The sequence below is a fragment of the Corvus cornix genome, chromosome 14 (genome assembly GCF_000738735.6).
Source record: "Corvus cornix cornix isolate S_Up_H32 chromosome 14, ASM73873v5, whole genome shotgun sequence".
Lineage (NCBI taxonomy): Eukaryota > Metazoa > Chordata > Aves > Passeriformes > Corvidae > Corvus > Corvus cornix.
Window position 1 is genome coordinate 90,496 of NC_046344.1, and position 15,948 is coordinate 106,443.

The window sequence follows — 15,948 nt, forward strand, 5'->3', positions numbered from 1 at the left end:
TTATGACCTTGAATAAAATATTTTTTTAATCTGAAGATGTCATTGGATATATGGCAATATGAAGGCCCCTGCTTTTTGAGATAAACACTTTTTATTTACAACATTGGTGAGGATCTTGCAGAGTACATCAGATCTCTGAGTCTACAACCATGTTTAATAAGAACAAATCATATGCTTTTTAACAAGATGTTTTGAAAACAACATAAAGGTACATGCCCCACAGATCAAATGCTCTGAAGTTGATACATCAGAGGGTTGTGCTGCTGTCCAGGGGGACAGGTAGCAAAGCGCTGGAACAAAAGTTTATTCAAAGCCTGGGCTAAGCCCTATGAACTCCTCTACCTACATGGAACACGGCATTAACTTTCAGAGACCAAAAGCAGGAAGGAAAAGTGTATTACTGAAGCAAAGTGTTCTGGTATACCCAAGCCACAACAACTCTCTTGGATTCTTCAGGGAAACCTGCAAGTTATGCAAACTATGTGTTTGAGTGCAAATTACTCTTGATGAGCACTAGAGGCCTGCATCCTAAACACCACAGTAGGCTGTACTGGAAGAACCAGAAAACCTCAACATTTAGAGACCTACAACCAAAAATTGTATACAAAAAATATATGAAAAAGATACAGAAATATTATTCTTACAACTGGGAAAATACTGAACCATCAGATTAAAGTATTAATTGCTTCATGGATTCATTAAGGTAACACTTAAGTAATTCATTTTTGTGCAATGCTGTGGATGTAAGAAACAAACCATTTAAGGCTACTGAACACAAATATACTGACTGTGACTCACTAAGTCCTCAAGGACCACGACACTAGAGGCTGAGAAAGAATATTGGAGAAGTATCACTGTTCTTTCTTTCGAAAGCATCTGGCAGTACCTCCTGACATAGACAGGACATTGCACAGTTCTTACCATTAGCTCCTAGACCAGTTCCAATCCTTTCTATCAAACTTTTCACATAACCTATTATGGCTATCACACTTACACTAGAAAGCAATGTTGACTGAACATCCAAGCATCAAGTCATTAGGATACAACGGAACTTTTGATCAACTTAAAAGGAGCTTAAAAAAAACCCCATCACCACCCATATTTAGGGTGACACTTAATAGGCAAGCTTAAATCCACTATATTCAATTCATTTACTCTTCAAGCTGCTCCCTCCACATTTCAATCTCATCAGTCTTATACAACAAACTTTCAAGTTTATCTAAGATATCTGGCACTTCTTATAAAAAGTAAAGTTACCGTTGAAAAAGATCCTTCACCCAGAATTTTCCCAAATTTGAAGTCATCAGGTCGTTTCTTTCGAGGCTGTGGAGGCTGCTGTCCTGTATGTTGCTGCAAGGAGTTTGAATTAGATCTTGATTCAGGTGCTGTGCCCTCCATGTTAGATCCCTGTCTGCTGCCACAAGTGGAAATGACAGATGGAGTGCTGGAATCTGCTTGGTTTCTCACCATTGATGGGGATGAACAGGAGCATAACACCACGCTTGACTGGATTGGAACAGCATCATACTGAAAATGATGAAAAGAAATGAAACTATTATTCCCATACCTGACATAACTACCATGCACAACTGCACTTTATTTCCATACAAGAATTGTGTAAATTCTTCTTTGAATGGGTCATCATTAAAAATCTCTTTAGGAGGGAACATTAGTATTTATTTTGGAAACGGCAGCTTCAGTTTGATAAATACCTCTATTTAGGTCACGCTGTCATATAGCCATAGGTCAAACGTCTGAACACTTTAATTCAAGAATGCTTTTCTTAAACCCAAAAAAATGCTCCTAACACCAAATTTCATGGTATCTTCTCCTACAAATAACATGACCTTAAATTTCTAGTTATACAACGAACACCTGTATTTACCAGTAATATTAGTTCAGAGATCCAAGTTACAATGAACTCTAGATGAACACATGAAAACTTTAATGGAGGCAAAGGACACATTCTTAATTTTTTACTTGGAATTTCACTTTCTCTGGTAGTATTTCTCTTAAATACACATTGGGGAAGGACAAGAAGAAAAGGATAACATAAAAAAGGCACATAAGCTAGAGTGTTTAATAACCGGCAACGCCTAAAACTTTTTTTGAAGAATGCTCTGGTTCATGGCCTTTTAAAACAAGGGAGATTGCATGCACTATTTAAATTGTACATATGGCCACATAAAAACAACCCAATTGCAAAACAAAAAGAACAGATACAGCCCAGAAAACAGCAAGTACAAGGAGACACACTCCTGATTAATGTAATACGCAAAGCAAGTCGTCATTTGGTACCTTTTTATCCATTTTCCCTAAGTAAGACCAAGGAACCATGTCAAGTTGCTTTCTGCCCCTTTTGGTAATACACCTCAATTAGTCTGTCAGGGACTGCATCTGATGTTTTACTTCAAACTGGCCAGAAAATACAAACAAATAGGAGAGCTCTGCTAAACTACTGCTGACAAAAAAACCAAACCAAACAACAACAACAACAACAACAACAACAAAAAAAAAACAGAGGAAATATTTAAGAAAGTTAACACCATGGCTGAACATTATTTTTTAATCTCAGTACTCTAATATAGATCCAGCAGAATGAAACTATGACTTAATGAAAATCACCTAATCTCAAAACAGACATAATGTACAACCATGTGAGATAGTCCATAACATACATCATGTTACCAAATTTAAAATTACTTCTGACAAAAAGAATTTTTTTACCTCATGAATTTCAATTTGAAACAATTTTCTGCATTTTTGTCAGAAGCCACCTTAGAAAGGAATTGGACTGGCACTTAAATCATGCACATGGTCCTAAAGAACTTAGCTCCCAAAAAAGCGATTCCTCACATGGTTGTGGTCTGTGCAGTAGGGAAAAGCTACCTTTATTTACTGCTAAAATTGACACTATTACTACGAAAACAGCATATACACATTAAAGTATATGTGCTGTCGGTCACAGTTCCTTTTATGCTTCACATACATATATTTTAGCTGGTACCTTCTGCAGACTAACTATTGTCCCCAGCATTTTCATATCCCAGATGAATCACCTCTCCTTCAGACAGCTACTCAAACAGCAGTGTGCCTAAAGATACACGCTAGCTAGAATTAAAAACAGATTGCACCCTTTCCCATCAAGACTGCAGCAAGACTGACACAAGCATGACTGCTCAGCAACTGAAGTGATGCCAGGATAAAAAACATCCCATTAATGGAAATACAGTAAATAAAACACACATACACACAGACTAAATATCGGGATCTAAATGATGAACTGGCTCCAGTCACAAATGAGGTTTTACTGGTTAATAAAGCAGTAGCACTGCAGGGAGGGGGTCTGATCAGATTATGCAGCTAGCAAAAGCACCTCAAAAAAGCAAACAAGCAAGAAAAAAATCCACCACAAAGCAGAGAGCACTGGGAGAAAGAGGGGGAAAGGTGCTGGATGCAGTGTATTTCATTACACAGTAGCTGAAACTAAGTCACAATGAATATCCAGTATAGAAAAATCCTAAGGGAAGAGACAGAAGTAAAAGGACTTTGTAGGAAGAGAAGGTTATTTTCAGCCAGGGTGTAACATCAATTAGTCCCAACTTTCTCAAAGGAAAGTCAAGATTAGGAACAAGGAGGACAGAGGAACATGCAGTAGATTTAAAAGGATCAGTTACCTAAGAAATGACAGAACTATGCAACTAGGTCTGTTATGTTGCACCTCAACATTATAGAAAAAGGTAATTCCTGCACTCACCTTTCCACATACCATATATTCTTCTTTAGCATTTTGCCCTGCATTATTTACCTTCTCAGTTTTATTTTGAAAGGCTCCAAAAAACATGTCCGCAGAAACCGTAAATGTCTCTACACATATATTTTTAAATACGCCAGAGATAGAATACAGGTCAGCTTATCTGATCTAACTCTGTACCATCACTCTTTTGTAAAAATCAGACTTAAGATCCTTCTTCTGCCAGATGCAGACGATTTTTTAGTGAGAGATGAAGTCAATCACAGCAGAATATTCTAAACTGCATCTGCAATTCTCAGAAGCTTGAGGATGCTCTCCTTCTAGCAATTATCAATATTTCTCAGCTGGCAAGCCAGTGAAAGTACAGATCCTCACATAGTAACTACAGACTTACCTATTGCATGTCATGGATCATCATGACCACACTGATTACCACTGACCTAGTAATTCTATCTCTTTAAAAAGTACTCTCTAACACTACTTCTTTCCCAAACCCTTAAGGGTTCTCCTTTTCATTTACTTTCACATAGAAATTGTTTCATTCTTAGTGCAACATACTCTGAGTTTGAAAGCCTTTCATGGAAAAAAATAACAAACCTCCTGAGAGCTCATGGCATTATAGATCAACAGTCATTTCGAAATCTTCAAGTAATTTTCACTAAATCACTAGAAACAGGATTCCTTTTATTTATATGTGAAATAAGTTCTAATACTGTTCTTTTCCCCACTTGTCTGTGAAGAGTAGAAATAAACTTTAAGTCAACTGGAATCAATGCAAAAAGCCCACTAGATAGCACTATGTTTTTCCTTTCCTCCCCACCGCCTAAAAGAACTCATACTTTTTCCCTTTGCAATTCAGCATTTTGACAACTGCACTATCGCTACAACTGTTAATGTATTTATATGCATCAAACACATACCACACTTCTCTAAAGCAAGTACAGCCACAACAACTGCATCTCCACTAGCTTTTTCCCACCACAAAATCTGCAACACTACTTTACTGAGACCATTCTATCAACACTGACAGCAGCAAAAAATACTTTTCGAGACTGGGCTTCCACAACTTCCCGTATCCTTTACTTCTGCACTGACTGACAGGATGTTGAACCCTGAAGATGACTGAGAATATCTTTGCTATTGCTGAATTTCTACTAGCAAGATCTATTACAAAGAAAATCACTATGAACAGGGTCCTGACCTCTCAGCTGTCTGATAACACTGAGTCTGACTGCTGACTATTACTGAATCTCAAGCTGCTTTAAGACACAGGGCAAACATGATCACAAAAGCTCTTCCATCTAACTACTTCTAAGGCCAATTTTTTTGGAAGCAGACCGTGGTAACAGAAAGTATTTTTTACACAAAGCAACATGACCTCTAAACCTCAACCAGTACATTTGTGTTGATTATAAATAATGCTAATGAGGCTATAAGCTAGAAGACTGGCACAACCCAAGATTCTGCTAAAGGCAGTTTAAGTTAGACAGGTTTGGCCTGAGCTGTTTTGTCAACTGTTTTGACATTGTCATATAAGCCAAAAGTTCTGAAACTGAAATTTATTTTGTATTGCTTACAATTTAAACATTGAAAACCTGGGGTTTTAAAATGAAAAAATTAAAAGATAAGCAGTTATAGTTAATAAATTCTTTTCATGGCACACTGGTGTTTCAGAGGGTTGACAAAGATGCACCAACTGCATGTGACACACATCTCGTATCTGAAAAAGAGCATCAGAAGGGGTAATTAACAGATATTACACACAGCTTTTCCACTGGCCTCCTCCCCCATCATATCCCACAATTAAAATGTTAACCTTCTCTATGTTCCCCAATACCTAGCTGTGAGAGTCTCCACTTCAAAGGTTATAGTGTAACACACCCTGGGAGTTCCAGCGTGTTCCAAAAGAAAAAAGCAACTGATCAGGTCAGATACTCAGATGTGCCTGAATACATGTCCTCAAACTGCTACTAAAATGAGAATGCAGGCAAAAGCAGTGTAGTTCGGGTACAAGAAACTGAAGACACAAACCCTGACTCACAGTAACAAAAATCCAACTAAAGGCCTCACCTTTCAGTGCAGAAAGCACAGTACAGTTTGCAACAATAAATACCAATCCCATACAGGAGCTGTTTGCAGGAAGTGTAATGATTATTGTGTGATCCCTATCAATATTTAACACTCATTTTCCTTTCATAAATTCTGTCCGTTGCTGCACCAGAGTGGAACGCCCTGAATGAAGACAATAATAGATGGTGTGCTTTCATAAACTGCAGTAAACATCAATTCTCAGACCTTATATGCTCATGTCTATTTATGCTCTGGATGTCTGCCTAAAAATGGATTGTCAGACTTTCTGTTAAGTGATCAACAGCATCCTCTTTCTATTAACCAATTGTACATGTATCCGTATAGAGAGAAACAATATACTGATTAATCAAACTCCATTGCATGCCAGTTTCTCTTCATACACACTTAGAATAGCTTAGAAGTTTGTCAGATAATTTCAAGAATTTAACAATACATCTATTTGCCAACATTATTATTACCTTTAAGTAATTAAAATACTTGCCTAAAGAGAAAAAACATTAATTAAAAAAGGTCACTAGCTGCTATCAGACTGCCTTTTGACTGTAACATAAAATCAAGCATGCAATGAACGGGACAAAACTTAAAGTAAGCCAAGCCTCAGAAGTACTTCTGAATGCATCACACAGCTATTTAACTGTTCACCCACTTAACAGGTTAACTTTGACACTAAAACACATACAACCATACTAAAACATCATAGTAATTGGGAGGTATTAAAAGATATGTATTCTGTTCACACTTTCAGCTTGACAGAAGTTCACCATGATTTCTAAGAGCAAACAGCCATCTCCAAAAAAAAAAAAAAAGAAAAGAAAAGCATTTATTAAAAAAATACACTAGGTTGCAAAAATATTTTCCCAAAACAACAGGATGCTCTTTTCTACAGAGTTCTTTGAAGACAATAGTAAGCCATTTTCTTCAAACTCCAAGTATTAGTTATTTGTAGATATTTAAAAAGCATTAACATCAAACATTGATCTTGTGATCTTGTGTAGCAGGAGTTTGTGTTTATGTTGCGTAGAGATGCATCAGCACCCTTTCAAACCTCATCGTCAAATGGTATGCAAAAGATTACTGTAGAGAACTTAAAATTTAGCTCATAAGCCAACAAACTGCCCCTTTAACACCACATATCGTGAACAAACTGACCCTCACAGTCAGTAAAAGTCTGAAGCCAAACAATTTGTCAAAATCAATACTTTGATCAAGGTTCATAAATGATTATCAACTACTACATTTAAATGAACATACTAAAATCTCATACTTCAACTACAAAAACTGTTTTAACACAAATTCGTTTTGCAAGAGAATCTGAAGTCATACATGCATCTAGGGTGAAGTTTTTTCATCTCAGAAGTTGCCACATGAAAAAACGGTTTAAAGATCATTTTTATGAATTAACCATGTAAATTTCAAAAGCATTTGGCTTCGTAAAAGGAGGGGTTTTTTGTTGTTGTTGTCCAAACAAACAGCTATGCTAATTGATTAAAGAAGTCTAGGCTCTAACCCAGCAAAACAACTATGCTCACCTTCATGCCCAGTGTCATTTGAAACCTAATGCTGAAAGGTAAGCACTCATTGAAGAATTGCATAAAACCGTTACTCCCAAAAAATCTCTTAACAAAATATCTTGATAGAAATAACCATAATTTAAAAGACAACAAAAGATCTTTAAAAATCATGTCCTGATAATACATTTCAAGATTAAAGACTGTACAAATTAATGGAAGGGGAAAGCTTGAAGCTTTCAAGCTTTCCCCTGTTCAAACATACTATTTTACCTAAAATGGCTGGTCCCTCTGCAGTAGTGGGAAACAGAAGTACTGTTTGTCTACTGACATTTCTTCCTTTGTCCAGTAAATCCATAACACAGTCCATCCATAAATGAGTAATGAGGATATCAGCTTCATATTATATCAGCAAAAATATAGCCAAGAAGCTCAATGCTTTGGAAGCACAGAGAACACCTCAACATTCTTAGACTGTTTTAACCTTTAGGGAATAAAGGTATTTTATCCACAAGACTGATTTCGTTTCTAGAGAAATTAATTTTTCACATACCAAGCAATGCTGATCCAAAATTTCAGTTTATGCAAATGCCTTTCTATAAAGTCGACCACCTTACGTAGTGGTATTTCTGCCACTGATTTCCAGGATTCTAATTCCAAAATCAGGTAGGGACTAAAGCTAATGAAAGGATTTATAAGAACCTGCACTTCAGGCAGTTACTCTCTAACCTCCTCTACTGCTAAGCAAAGCACTTAAGTTCCACGCATCTTCAGAGGCAGACTATTTAAGGCATCCTTCCACTGCCTAGTGCTTCAAAACAAATCAGAAACAGGAAACCACACAAATCTCCAAGAACCTAAAATCAGCCTATGGCCCATATATAGCTATATTGTAAACAAGTAATTGAGAATTCATTTAACACAAACAGATCTAGGCTAGCTCACAAGAAAACAAAAGCCATCTGTGATCGCAATAGTCTGGATCCCAGGCTACACCAGCAGCTACCTCACAAGGCACACTGATAATCAGGTGCTGTGCAGCATAGATGGGGGCTCAGGCTAGCAAACACAAAAGGACTTCCTATGCCAGGCTCCTTGCTAGCAGCTCTAGGAGGCAAAGAGAACAGCTTGGGGTAAAGAATAGAGAAGCAGACACACCGAAGTGGCAGGATATAGATGGAGTGTATGTACAGCGGATTCATGGCACAGTCAAGAACTGTAAATTCCTGCAGGATTACTAAAGAACCAAACGTTGAATTCAGTATTTTCTTTTCAGAAGAATGCACTAAGCAAGTTAATCCTTGCAATTTTTCACCATAAAGAATTATAAAATATTTCTAGGTGAAGTATTTACAGCTTGTCTTTTAAAGCAGAAAGCAACTCTCGGGTTCAATATTTACTCACACAGCAAACAACTTACTTCCTACAGCAATTTTGAGTAGAATTCATATGGCGTGAAAAATAAGGTTCTAGACCAAATAGCTAGCGTTGCGCATTTTGTATCCAGTCCTTTCAGACGCTTTAGACTGTAGTAAGTTTCCACAAGCTTACCTGCAAATAAGATGTCAGAAAGGGAAGTGGGAAGGGAAGAAAATCTGCTTCTCCCCCATTTCCTTCTTTATTATACATACACAATCTAACTTGGTCACTTGCAAAGAAAGTTTTTTCCATTTGAAAAACCAGAAACAATAATTCCTTGGCATCGTACGTATTCTTTGGAAAGCTCTGATATGAGGAACTTGGATTTTATCTTTCAAACATGATGTTTTCTAAATTAAGGTCACTTTCATATTTTCTGAATGGCATAAATGTGCTAGTTCTACAGCAATCCGTATAGCCTTTCTAGACAAATATATATATAAAAAATACAAGTTTACTGCTAAAAAATAGGTATTAATAAAGTATTTCACATCTTCATAGACCAAATTTATTTCTATTACTTTGACAGTTTACTACATTTTTCAGTCTAACAAAATGATTGTGCCCCTGGTTTCATGCCTTCTGTACAAATATTCCTGCAAGTACTTCAGTAGTCGTCGTCCCTTTCCAAGTTTTTCCAGCAATGTTGCCTTCTAACTGATCTGCTTTAGGCAAGTGCAATGAGCCTAAGCCTGCAGGGTATCTTACCACATCCAGCTACAGTAATCTACTTGTAGAGTTTCAAGAGCTAAATGAAACAGACCTTACTTCTGGCACTGTAATAGATCAAAAACCCAAAGAAAAATTTGTTTTAAAAAAAAAACTTACCCACACAGTGGAATCATTGTTTAGTAGACCATCACTATTATACTCAGATTGTTCTGTGGATCGTGTCCTTTCACCTAGCTCTAAGCACTTTTAATGTTAGAAATATGAATGCATATAAAACTGCTCCTCTTAAAACTCCCGGTTTTTCCACCTTTGAGCACCTTTTCAACATCCGTGTCTTCTGCTATTGTCTATTCCTGCAGCCTGCTTTGGTAAGGGATTTACTGAAAACTTATCCCAGTTAAAAGCCTACGCATGAGTGATAAAGACTAGTCATGATTTTATGATGAAAACCCAAGAGAGGAGAATATTAAATAGATAAGCTTGAAGAGTTTCCCTTACATACATACCTGGAAGCTTTACACCTACAAATAATTACAAACAGAACTCTTAACATAGCCTAATCTAATCCTTAACATAGATGCAAAACTGTCTCTATGTAAGGTCTAAGAGCCCAGTTCTTCGAAAAGTGTAGTTCATATTAGTTCCACTGGGGGAAAAAAAACAACCTAGCAATTTTGTTCAGCTGGATCCATGATTACACTATAGGTTTTATCAGGTCAGAAACACTGGTAGAATCTAGTAATTGCTAGTGCAGCTAAACAGTCCCGTAAAGATGTTGCTGCAAATGAAGATGTTAATTACCATACTTCCAGACATCTCATTTTGAGAGGAAGGGCACTTCTTGGTTTGAGACCCGATATACTCACATTAGCATTAACAGCAAATAGCTAAGACCACACCGGCATCTGCAACTAAAGCTGCACTAAAATAGTTTCCTTCTTAGAAGTACAACTCCCTCCTTATGCCACATCTTCAGAAAATAACGGAAGATTTTAGGAATTGTCCCTGAGTACAAAAATAAAGAAATTAACTGGTTTGGCAGAAAATTGCGAGAACATTCCTTTCAAAGCCGGGCTCTATTCACACCTCCCCTCCCCAATCCCATCTTATGCATTTACAATTCAATAATCACAGAACTCATTATGTCATTAACTCCATCACATAAACATTAGCAGTAATTTGCTCAGTCTCAGAAATACTGGATTTCCCATATTTGGTATCATCTGAATTACAAAAAGGTTAGTTGAATCAGGCCACCTCTATCTGGTACTGCCTGTCAGTACACTCACCTGACCAGGAAAATATTAAATAGAATGGAAGAGAAGGAATTAAAAAAAAAATTACCCTGACAAAATACCTTGATTTTCACAAAATTGGTTGTCAGTTGCATTCCTAATTTTTCCCCTCTCTGCATGCTTTTCTTATGGGCAGGGACCTAAACTGTATACAGAAAAGGAAGGGAAATGCAAGTATTTTGGAAAAAAAACTCTGAGAAAGATGGACAATAAACAAGAGCAGAAACACAAAGGGAAGCCTACTCTCTGTTTAAGAGTTCAAGTAAACAGAAGTCATCTCTGATGCTAAGAAGCAGCTTTATAGAGCTGTATCAACTAGCAAAACTAATCCCTTTAATAATCAAAAGTTGATTTATTTCATAGACCTTGATGTAGCATTCCATGTGCTCTGTAGGGCTATTCCATATAGTACTTCTCATCTTCGGTCAATAAATATGATTCTGTGTAACACCCTGATGAAAAAAATCACTGAGCATGGAGAAGAGAGCACACTGAAACAAGATGTCAAGAATCAACATGGCTGTGCCAGTCTCCACAGAAAACCCTCCTTAGCCAATTCCAGTTGATGAAAAGGTTTTAAGTGCCGCAGAGTGAAGCTTGGCAGCCTGCAACTGACAGAGCACAAGACTCAAAAGCACAGCAGCATGCACACGAGGATAAGGAACATATCACTGCCAGGCAGTTCTGCCAACACGAGTGAAAGCTGGTGATTATTTTTCTTTTCACGAGAGAATGTCTACACTAACTAAACTGTATAACTTACAACACAGAAGAAGATTTACCATTACCACGTCTGTATACCAACTACGAGTCCATCTTCGAGATATGTCAGTACACACGAAACGAGATTTACGCTGTCAAACTAACGTAAACAACTGCGTTTGAAACGGCGTCCTACTGTGACCCTCACGATCTTCCTCACGCGTTTCTTCCTACTACAAAAGAAATCGATTACAGAGTGACAGGTAGCTCCCACAGGGCAACAACGCCTGTTCGGCCAGCGGCAGACGGCCTGGCATAGCCATGCCAACGCCCCGTACCCGGAACCGAAAACGGAGGTCGGCGAGAGGCCGCGGTGAGGCCCCTTCACCATCGGCCTCACCTCCTCCCGCGAACGGGCTACGCTGGGGGAGAACGGGGCCCTCCCGCGAGGCCTGCGGCGAGCCAGGAAAGGGGGGCGGAAGAAGGACCGCGAGCAGCAGCGACGAGACTGGCCCCACCGACGGCAGCGCCCGTTCACCCGCCCTGTTCGAGCGGGCGTAGGAGGCGGGGCCGTTCGCGAAAGCCCACCGCGACCCCGCCGCCGGCAGAGCACTGGGCACGGGCGGCCACCTCTCACGGGCTGGCCCCGGCGCCTGGGCCTACTTATTCCCCCAGCACCCCGCAGGCCGCGGCCCCGGGCAGACTCACCAGGGGGCTGCCGGTGCTGGCCATGGCCCGCCTGGCCCGCGGGCCGCCCCCCGCGCCCGGACTCACCAGGGGGCTGCCGGTGCTGGCCATGGCCCGCCCGGACCGGGGCCGCTCCCCACCCGTTCCGCGCCAGGCGCTCGGCCCAGCCTGAGCCAATGGGGCGCCCGCGTCCCCCGCCCCCGACGTCACCACAACAATCCCCCCCCGCCGCAGGCGGGTCTTCCGCGCACTGCGCTCGCTCACTGGTGGCGGTAACTGTTACTCACAAGCGAGCCAGAACAGAGCGTCCCCCGTCAGCCTCAGCGTCCAAGCCGAGAGGAGGATGCGCAGTTGAGGGAATGGCGCCCCAGGGAAGCTGCGCAAGTAAGGGCGGAAAAGGGCGGGCCCGCCGGGCAGCACCGCCCCCGGACACTCAGAGCCGGATTTGTGCCACGACGGCCGCGTGCCGTAGGAGTGGCGGCGGGTGGCGCCAGCGCGGCGGCTGGGATTGCCGGGAGAGCCGCGCCCTCCACGCAGCTCGGAATTCGAGTGCGTCATAAATGCAATGCCAGTGCGCTTGTTCGTTCCTGAGAACTTGCCTCGTCTGCATAACACCCGCGCTCCCTCGCCGGTTGTGACAGGCCGTTTTCCCTGTTTTCCGTACGAGCCCGCGGTGCCCGGTAACGGCGTCCTGTCAGTCCGTGTGCGAGCCCGCCGGCCACAGACGCCGGGAGGCAGGCCAGCCGCGCACGACACTGTAGTGAACAAATTGAGTTTGTCAAAGAGTTCCTAGAATTGCGAGGGATTACTCAAGAGGATGAGGCAGGAAAAGACTATCTAGTTTACTGAACTGCATCAGAATGTACAAGATACCAATATTTAGCTTCAAGTGGGGGTGGCGTGGAGGGCCAGGGCAACTGCAGTGTCCCAGAGTTGATCACTTTTTTCAGAAAGGTTTTTAAAGTAGCCAGCCTGAGTCACATTTCCTGTATGATAATTTTTTCATCCTTCTGCCTGAAGGCAGAACTAATCTGTTCTGCAAATTAGTAGAACAGTTGATCATAATCTTGTAGTAGGTTGGATGCATGGGTCAGTGGACGTCTGCGTGTGCGGTTTTTTGTTGGAAGCCTACCTGCACTCTTCAGACTGTATCCATATTTTAGGCCTCTTAGAGAAACTCTGCCAAGTAGGAAAAAGCTTTTGTGTAACTTAGGTCAGTAGTGCCATAACTGTGTTTGTGGCTACTGAATGATGCTGTGATGGTTTTCGCATATGTGAATTGAAAGAGATTATCCTGGCGAAAAGGCAGATTCTTTTCCATGTGATCTGGTAAAACTTTTTTCTCCTCATTTTACAGTTTTGGGTCTAACTAGCCATTATCATAATGGTCCACACAGCTGCTTGACCAGCTGGATTTATGTTTATGTCCTTGGATACTTTTGTAAGGCTCAAAAATCAGCTAGTTTTTTTACGGCTCAAAAACTATCACAAAACTATAAAAATTTGTGGATTGCACACAGCAAGTTTACAGCTATTCCAAACGTTATACAACCAAGACTTGTGAACACAAAGAAAAGGAAGGAACCAAACAGGGCAGACTTGTAATACTATTACATGACTACTCAGTTAAGCTGTATGTGTCAAGACAGTTCTGTGCAGACTCACATCCTGTTCCAGTAGGACTTACTTGGGCACATGTAATACTCTGATTCAGCTTCTCTGGGCTGTAGATCAGCTGTACGGACTGTATGTGTGTGTTCCAGTATGCATGAGCCAAAGCAAACACAAATCAGGCAACAGCATCACTATAGGCAATTTGCTAGGTTCTGCTGCTTAATATCAGCAAACTGTAACATTTTCCTTTCTAGAAAAGCAGATGGTGCCTTTAGAACAGAGGTAATAAAGCACACAATAGCATTAAAGCCATGAAGTACCAGTATATTGTATGTAATTCTTAGAGCTGACAATGCTGTAGAGGCCAGTGGCTTCATCTGGCAGAGTTTAGTGTATCAAACCTGCTGGAAAACTTGGACAGTAGAAATTTTTATCTCCTGTTCAGTTGAAAACAAACTGAGAAACTAAAATTAATTAGAAAAGGGGACAACTACAAATTCTAAAGTTTGTCATCAGTCTTAGGAAAAAGGGAGAGTAAAGGCCTGTTATTGCTCAGGAAAGGGAGTGAATAATAGATAATGTGTAATGGATTGAGGAATAGAGCACACTCTTTTTCTTCCACTAAAACAATCTAGTTTAACAATGAAGATATTATTATTCATTTTAACAAGATAATAATAGCACACAAAAAAATTGAGTTAAAGTCCTTAGAAAGTGTGTTAAATTCTGCAGGGACAGATGAAATTTGCCCCAAAGTTTTTTTTTTTGGGAAAATGAAACAAAACAAAACCACCAAAACCAAACAAATAAACAACCCCAAAAAAACAAACAAAAAAACCCCAAACCAACCAAGCAAAGCATAAAGAACTGAATCAGTCTCTGCAATGTTGAAAGTTATTTCTGAGAAGCCGTTCAAGAAGCCTAGAGGACTTCTGAATGATGGTCTCATCTTCAAGTGTAGGAAAAGTAAGGCCAAAAATAATGCTAAACTAAGTGAATGATTAAACAGAGAATATAACTTGATTCAGCTTCCATCTTTGCCAAGAAAGCTTACTTGCTGCTAACAGGGTAGATAGTATATAATTTGACTTTGCTAAGATTTTTGACACAGTTCAATTTTAAAGGAATACTAAGGAAGCTTGTTGACCTAAATGCTAGCACCTTGTCTTGTTAATGAATAATTAAATTTTTTGATAATGCGTCTAATCATTAGCAGTTCCCTGTTAAAGTGAAATGGCATTTCAAGGGGCATTCCAGGCTCAAACTTGGTCTGATTCAATATTTTCATCAGTTTTGGTAATGAAATAGAAAGTATGTATACAAGATTTGTGATATTATTCTGGGAAAGATTTTAGTCACTTGGGGAGACAAAAATGAGGAGAAAAAATATTTTGACATATTTTAAATACACTCTAAATAATATGAAATTACATAAAGTGAAAAGTATTGCACTTCAAAAAAGAAAGCAAATGTATTAATATAAGCTCTGAAATAATAGGTTACTAGCAATTTACTGAAATAGGATGTGAGAGTGAGAGCTACAGAGTACCAGAATTTAAGTAATGAATTAATAGTGAGATGTTACTGCAAATAAATACTATTTTAGCACATAATGACATACAGAATTTGAGAACGGCAGCTAGTACTTATTTCATTCTTCATGTAACAAATGAGGATGCAGTTGAATAGTATATCCAAGTCTAGGCATGATGCCTTCGGGAAGCTGTGAATCAGCTGGAGAGAATCGGGGAAAGCAAACACTGCCTGTGGTGGGGGGACGTGGGGGGCTCCGGCACCAGGGGCGGCCAGCGCCGAGGGGCATCCGCTGGGCGGGGGAGCTGCCCCGGGGAGGAGGAGGCACCGCCACATCCACTCCAGGGGCTGTCCAAATATAACCTACCTGAAGCCCGGGCCCAGAGGCCATGCAGGAAGCGACACAAAGTCAGCTGAAGACGAGCCGTGTCCCTCAGACCCAGGTGGAGGCTAAATAAAGCTGCCATGCCCTGGGCAATATAGGTGACTAGAAGTACCAGGTGAGACAAGCAAAGCAAAACAAACAAAACAAACAACCTCCAAACACACCACCAAAAAACAAACCCACAACTAAACCAAAGTCTTTGTCACAGAACATTTTCAGCTCCTTAGTGGCTTACAAGCACTACTTAAATATTTTCCAAAATAGTTTCTTTTGGCAAAATTCAACAGA

General features: G+C 40.1%; 1 protein-coding gene across 5 annotated transcripts in view; it reads right to left on the reverse strand.

The window, feature by feature from the left end:
- PDPK1 (3-phosphoinositide dependent protein kinase 1) overlaps positions 1 to 12,492 on the reverse strand; it is a 31,625-nt gene extending 19,133 nt beyond the window's left edge. The window contains exons 1-3 of one of the 5 annotated variants that reach the window (XM_039560264.1): positions 12,150 to 12,216; positions 11,522 to 11,674; positions 1,258 to 1,527 (exon numbers count right to left, since the gene is read on the reverse strand). In XM_039560264.1, coding sequence (XP_039416198.1) covers positions 1,258 to 1,527; positions 11,522 to 11,524 — 273 coding nt within the window. In that variant the 5' untranslated portion in view covers positions 11,525 to 11,674; positions 12,150 to 12,216. Of the gene's footprint in view, positions 1 to 1,257; positions 1,528 to 2,298; positions 2,326 to 11,521; positions 11,675 to 12,149; positions 12,323 to 12,415 lie in introns of those variants that run through there. The other 4 variants (XM_039560265.1, XM_039560263.1, XM_039560262.1 and 1 more) reach the window with 4 other exon arrangements.
- Between the last annotated feature and the right edge of the window lie 3,456 nt (positions 12,493 to 15,948).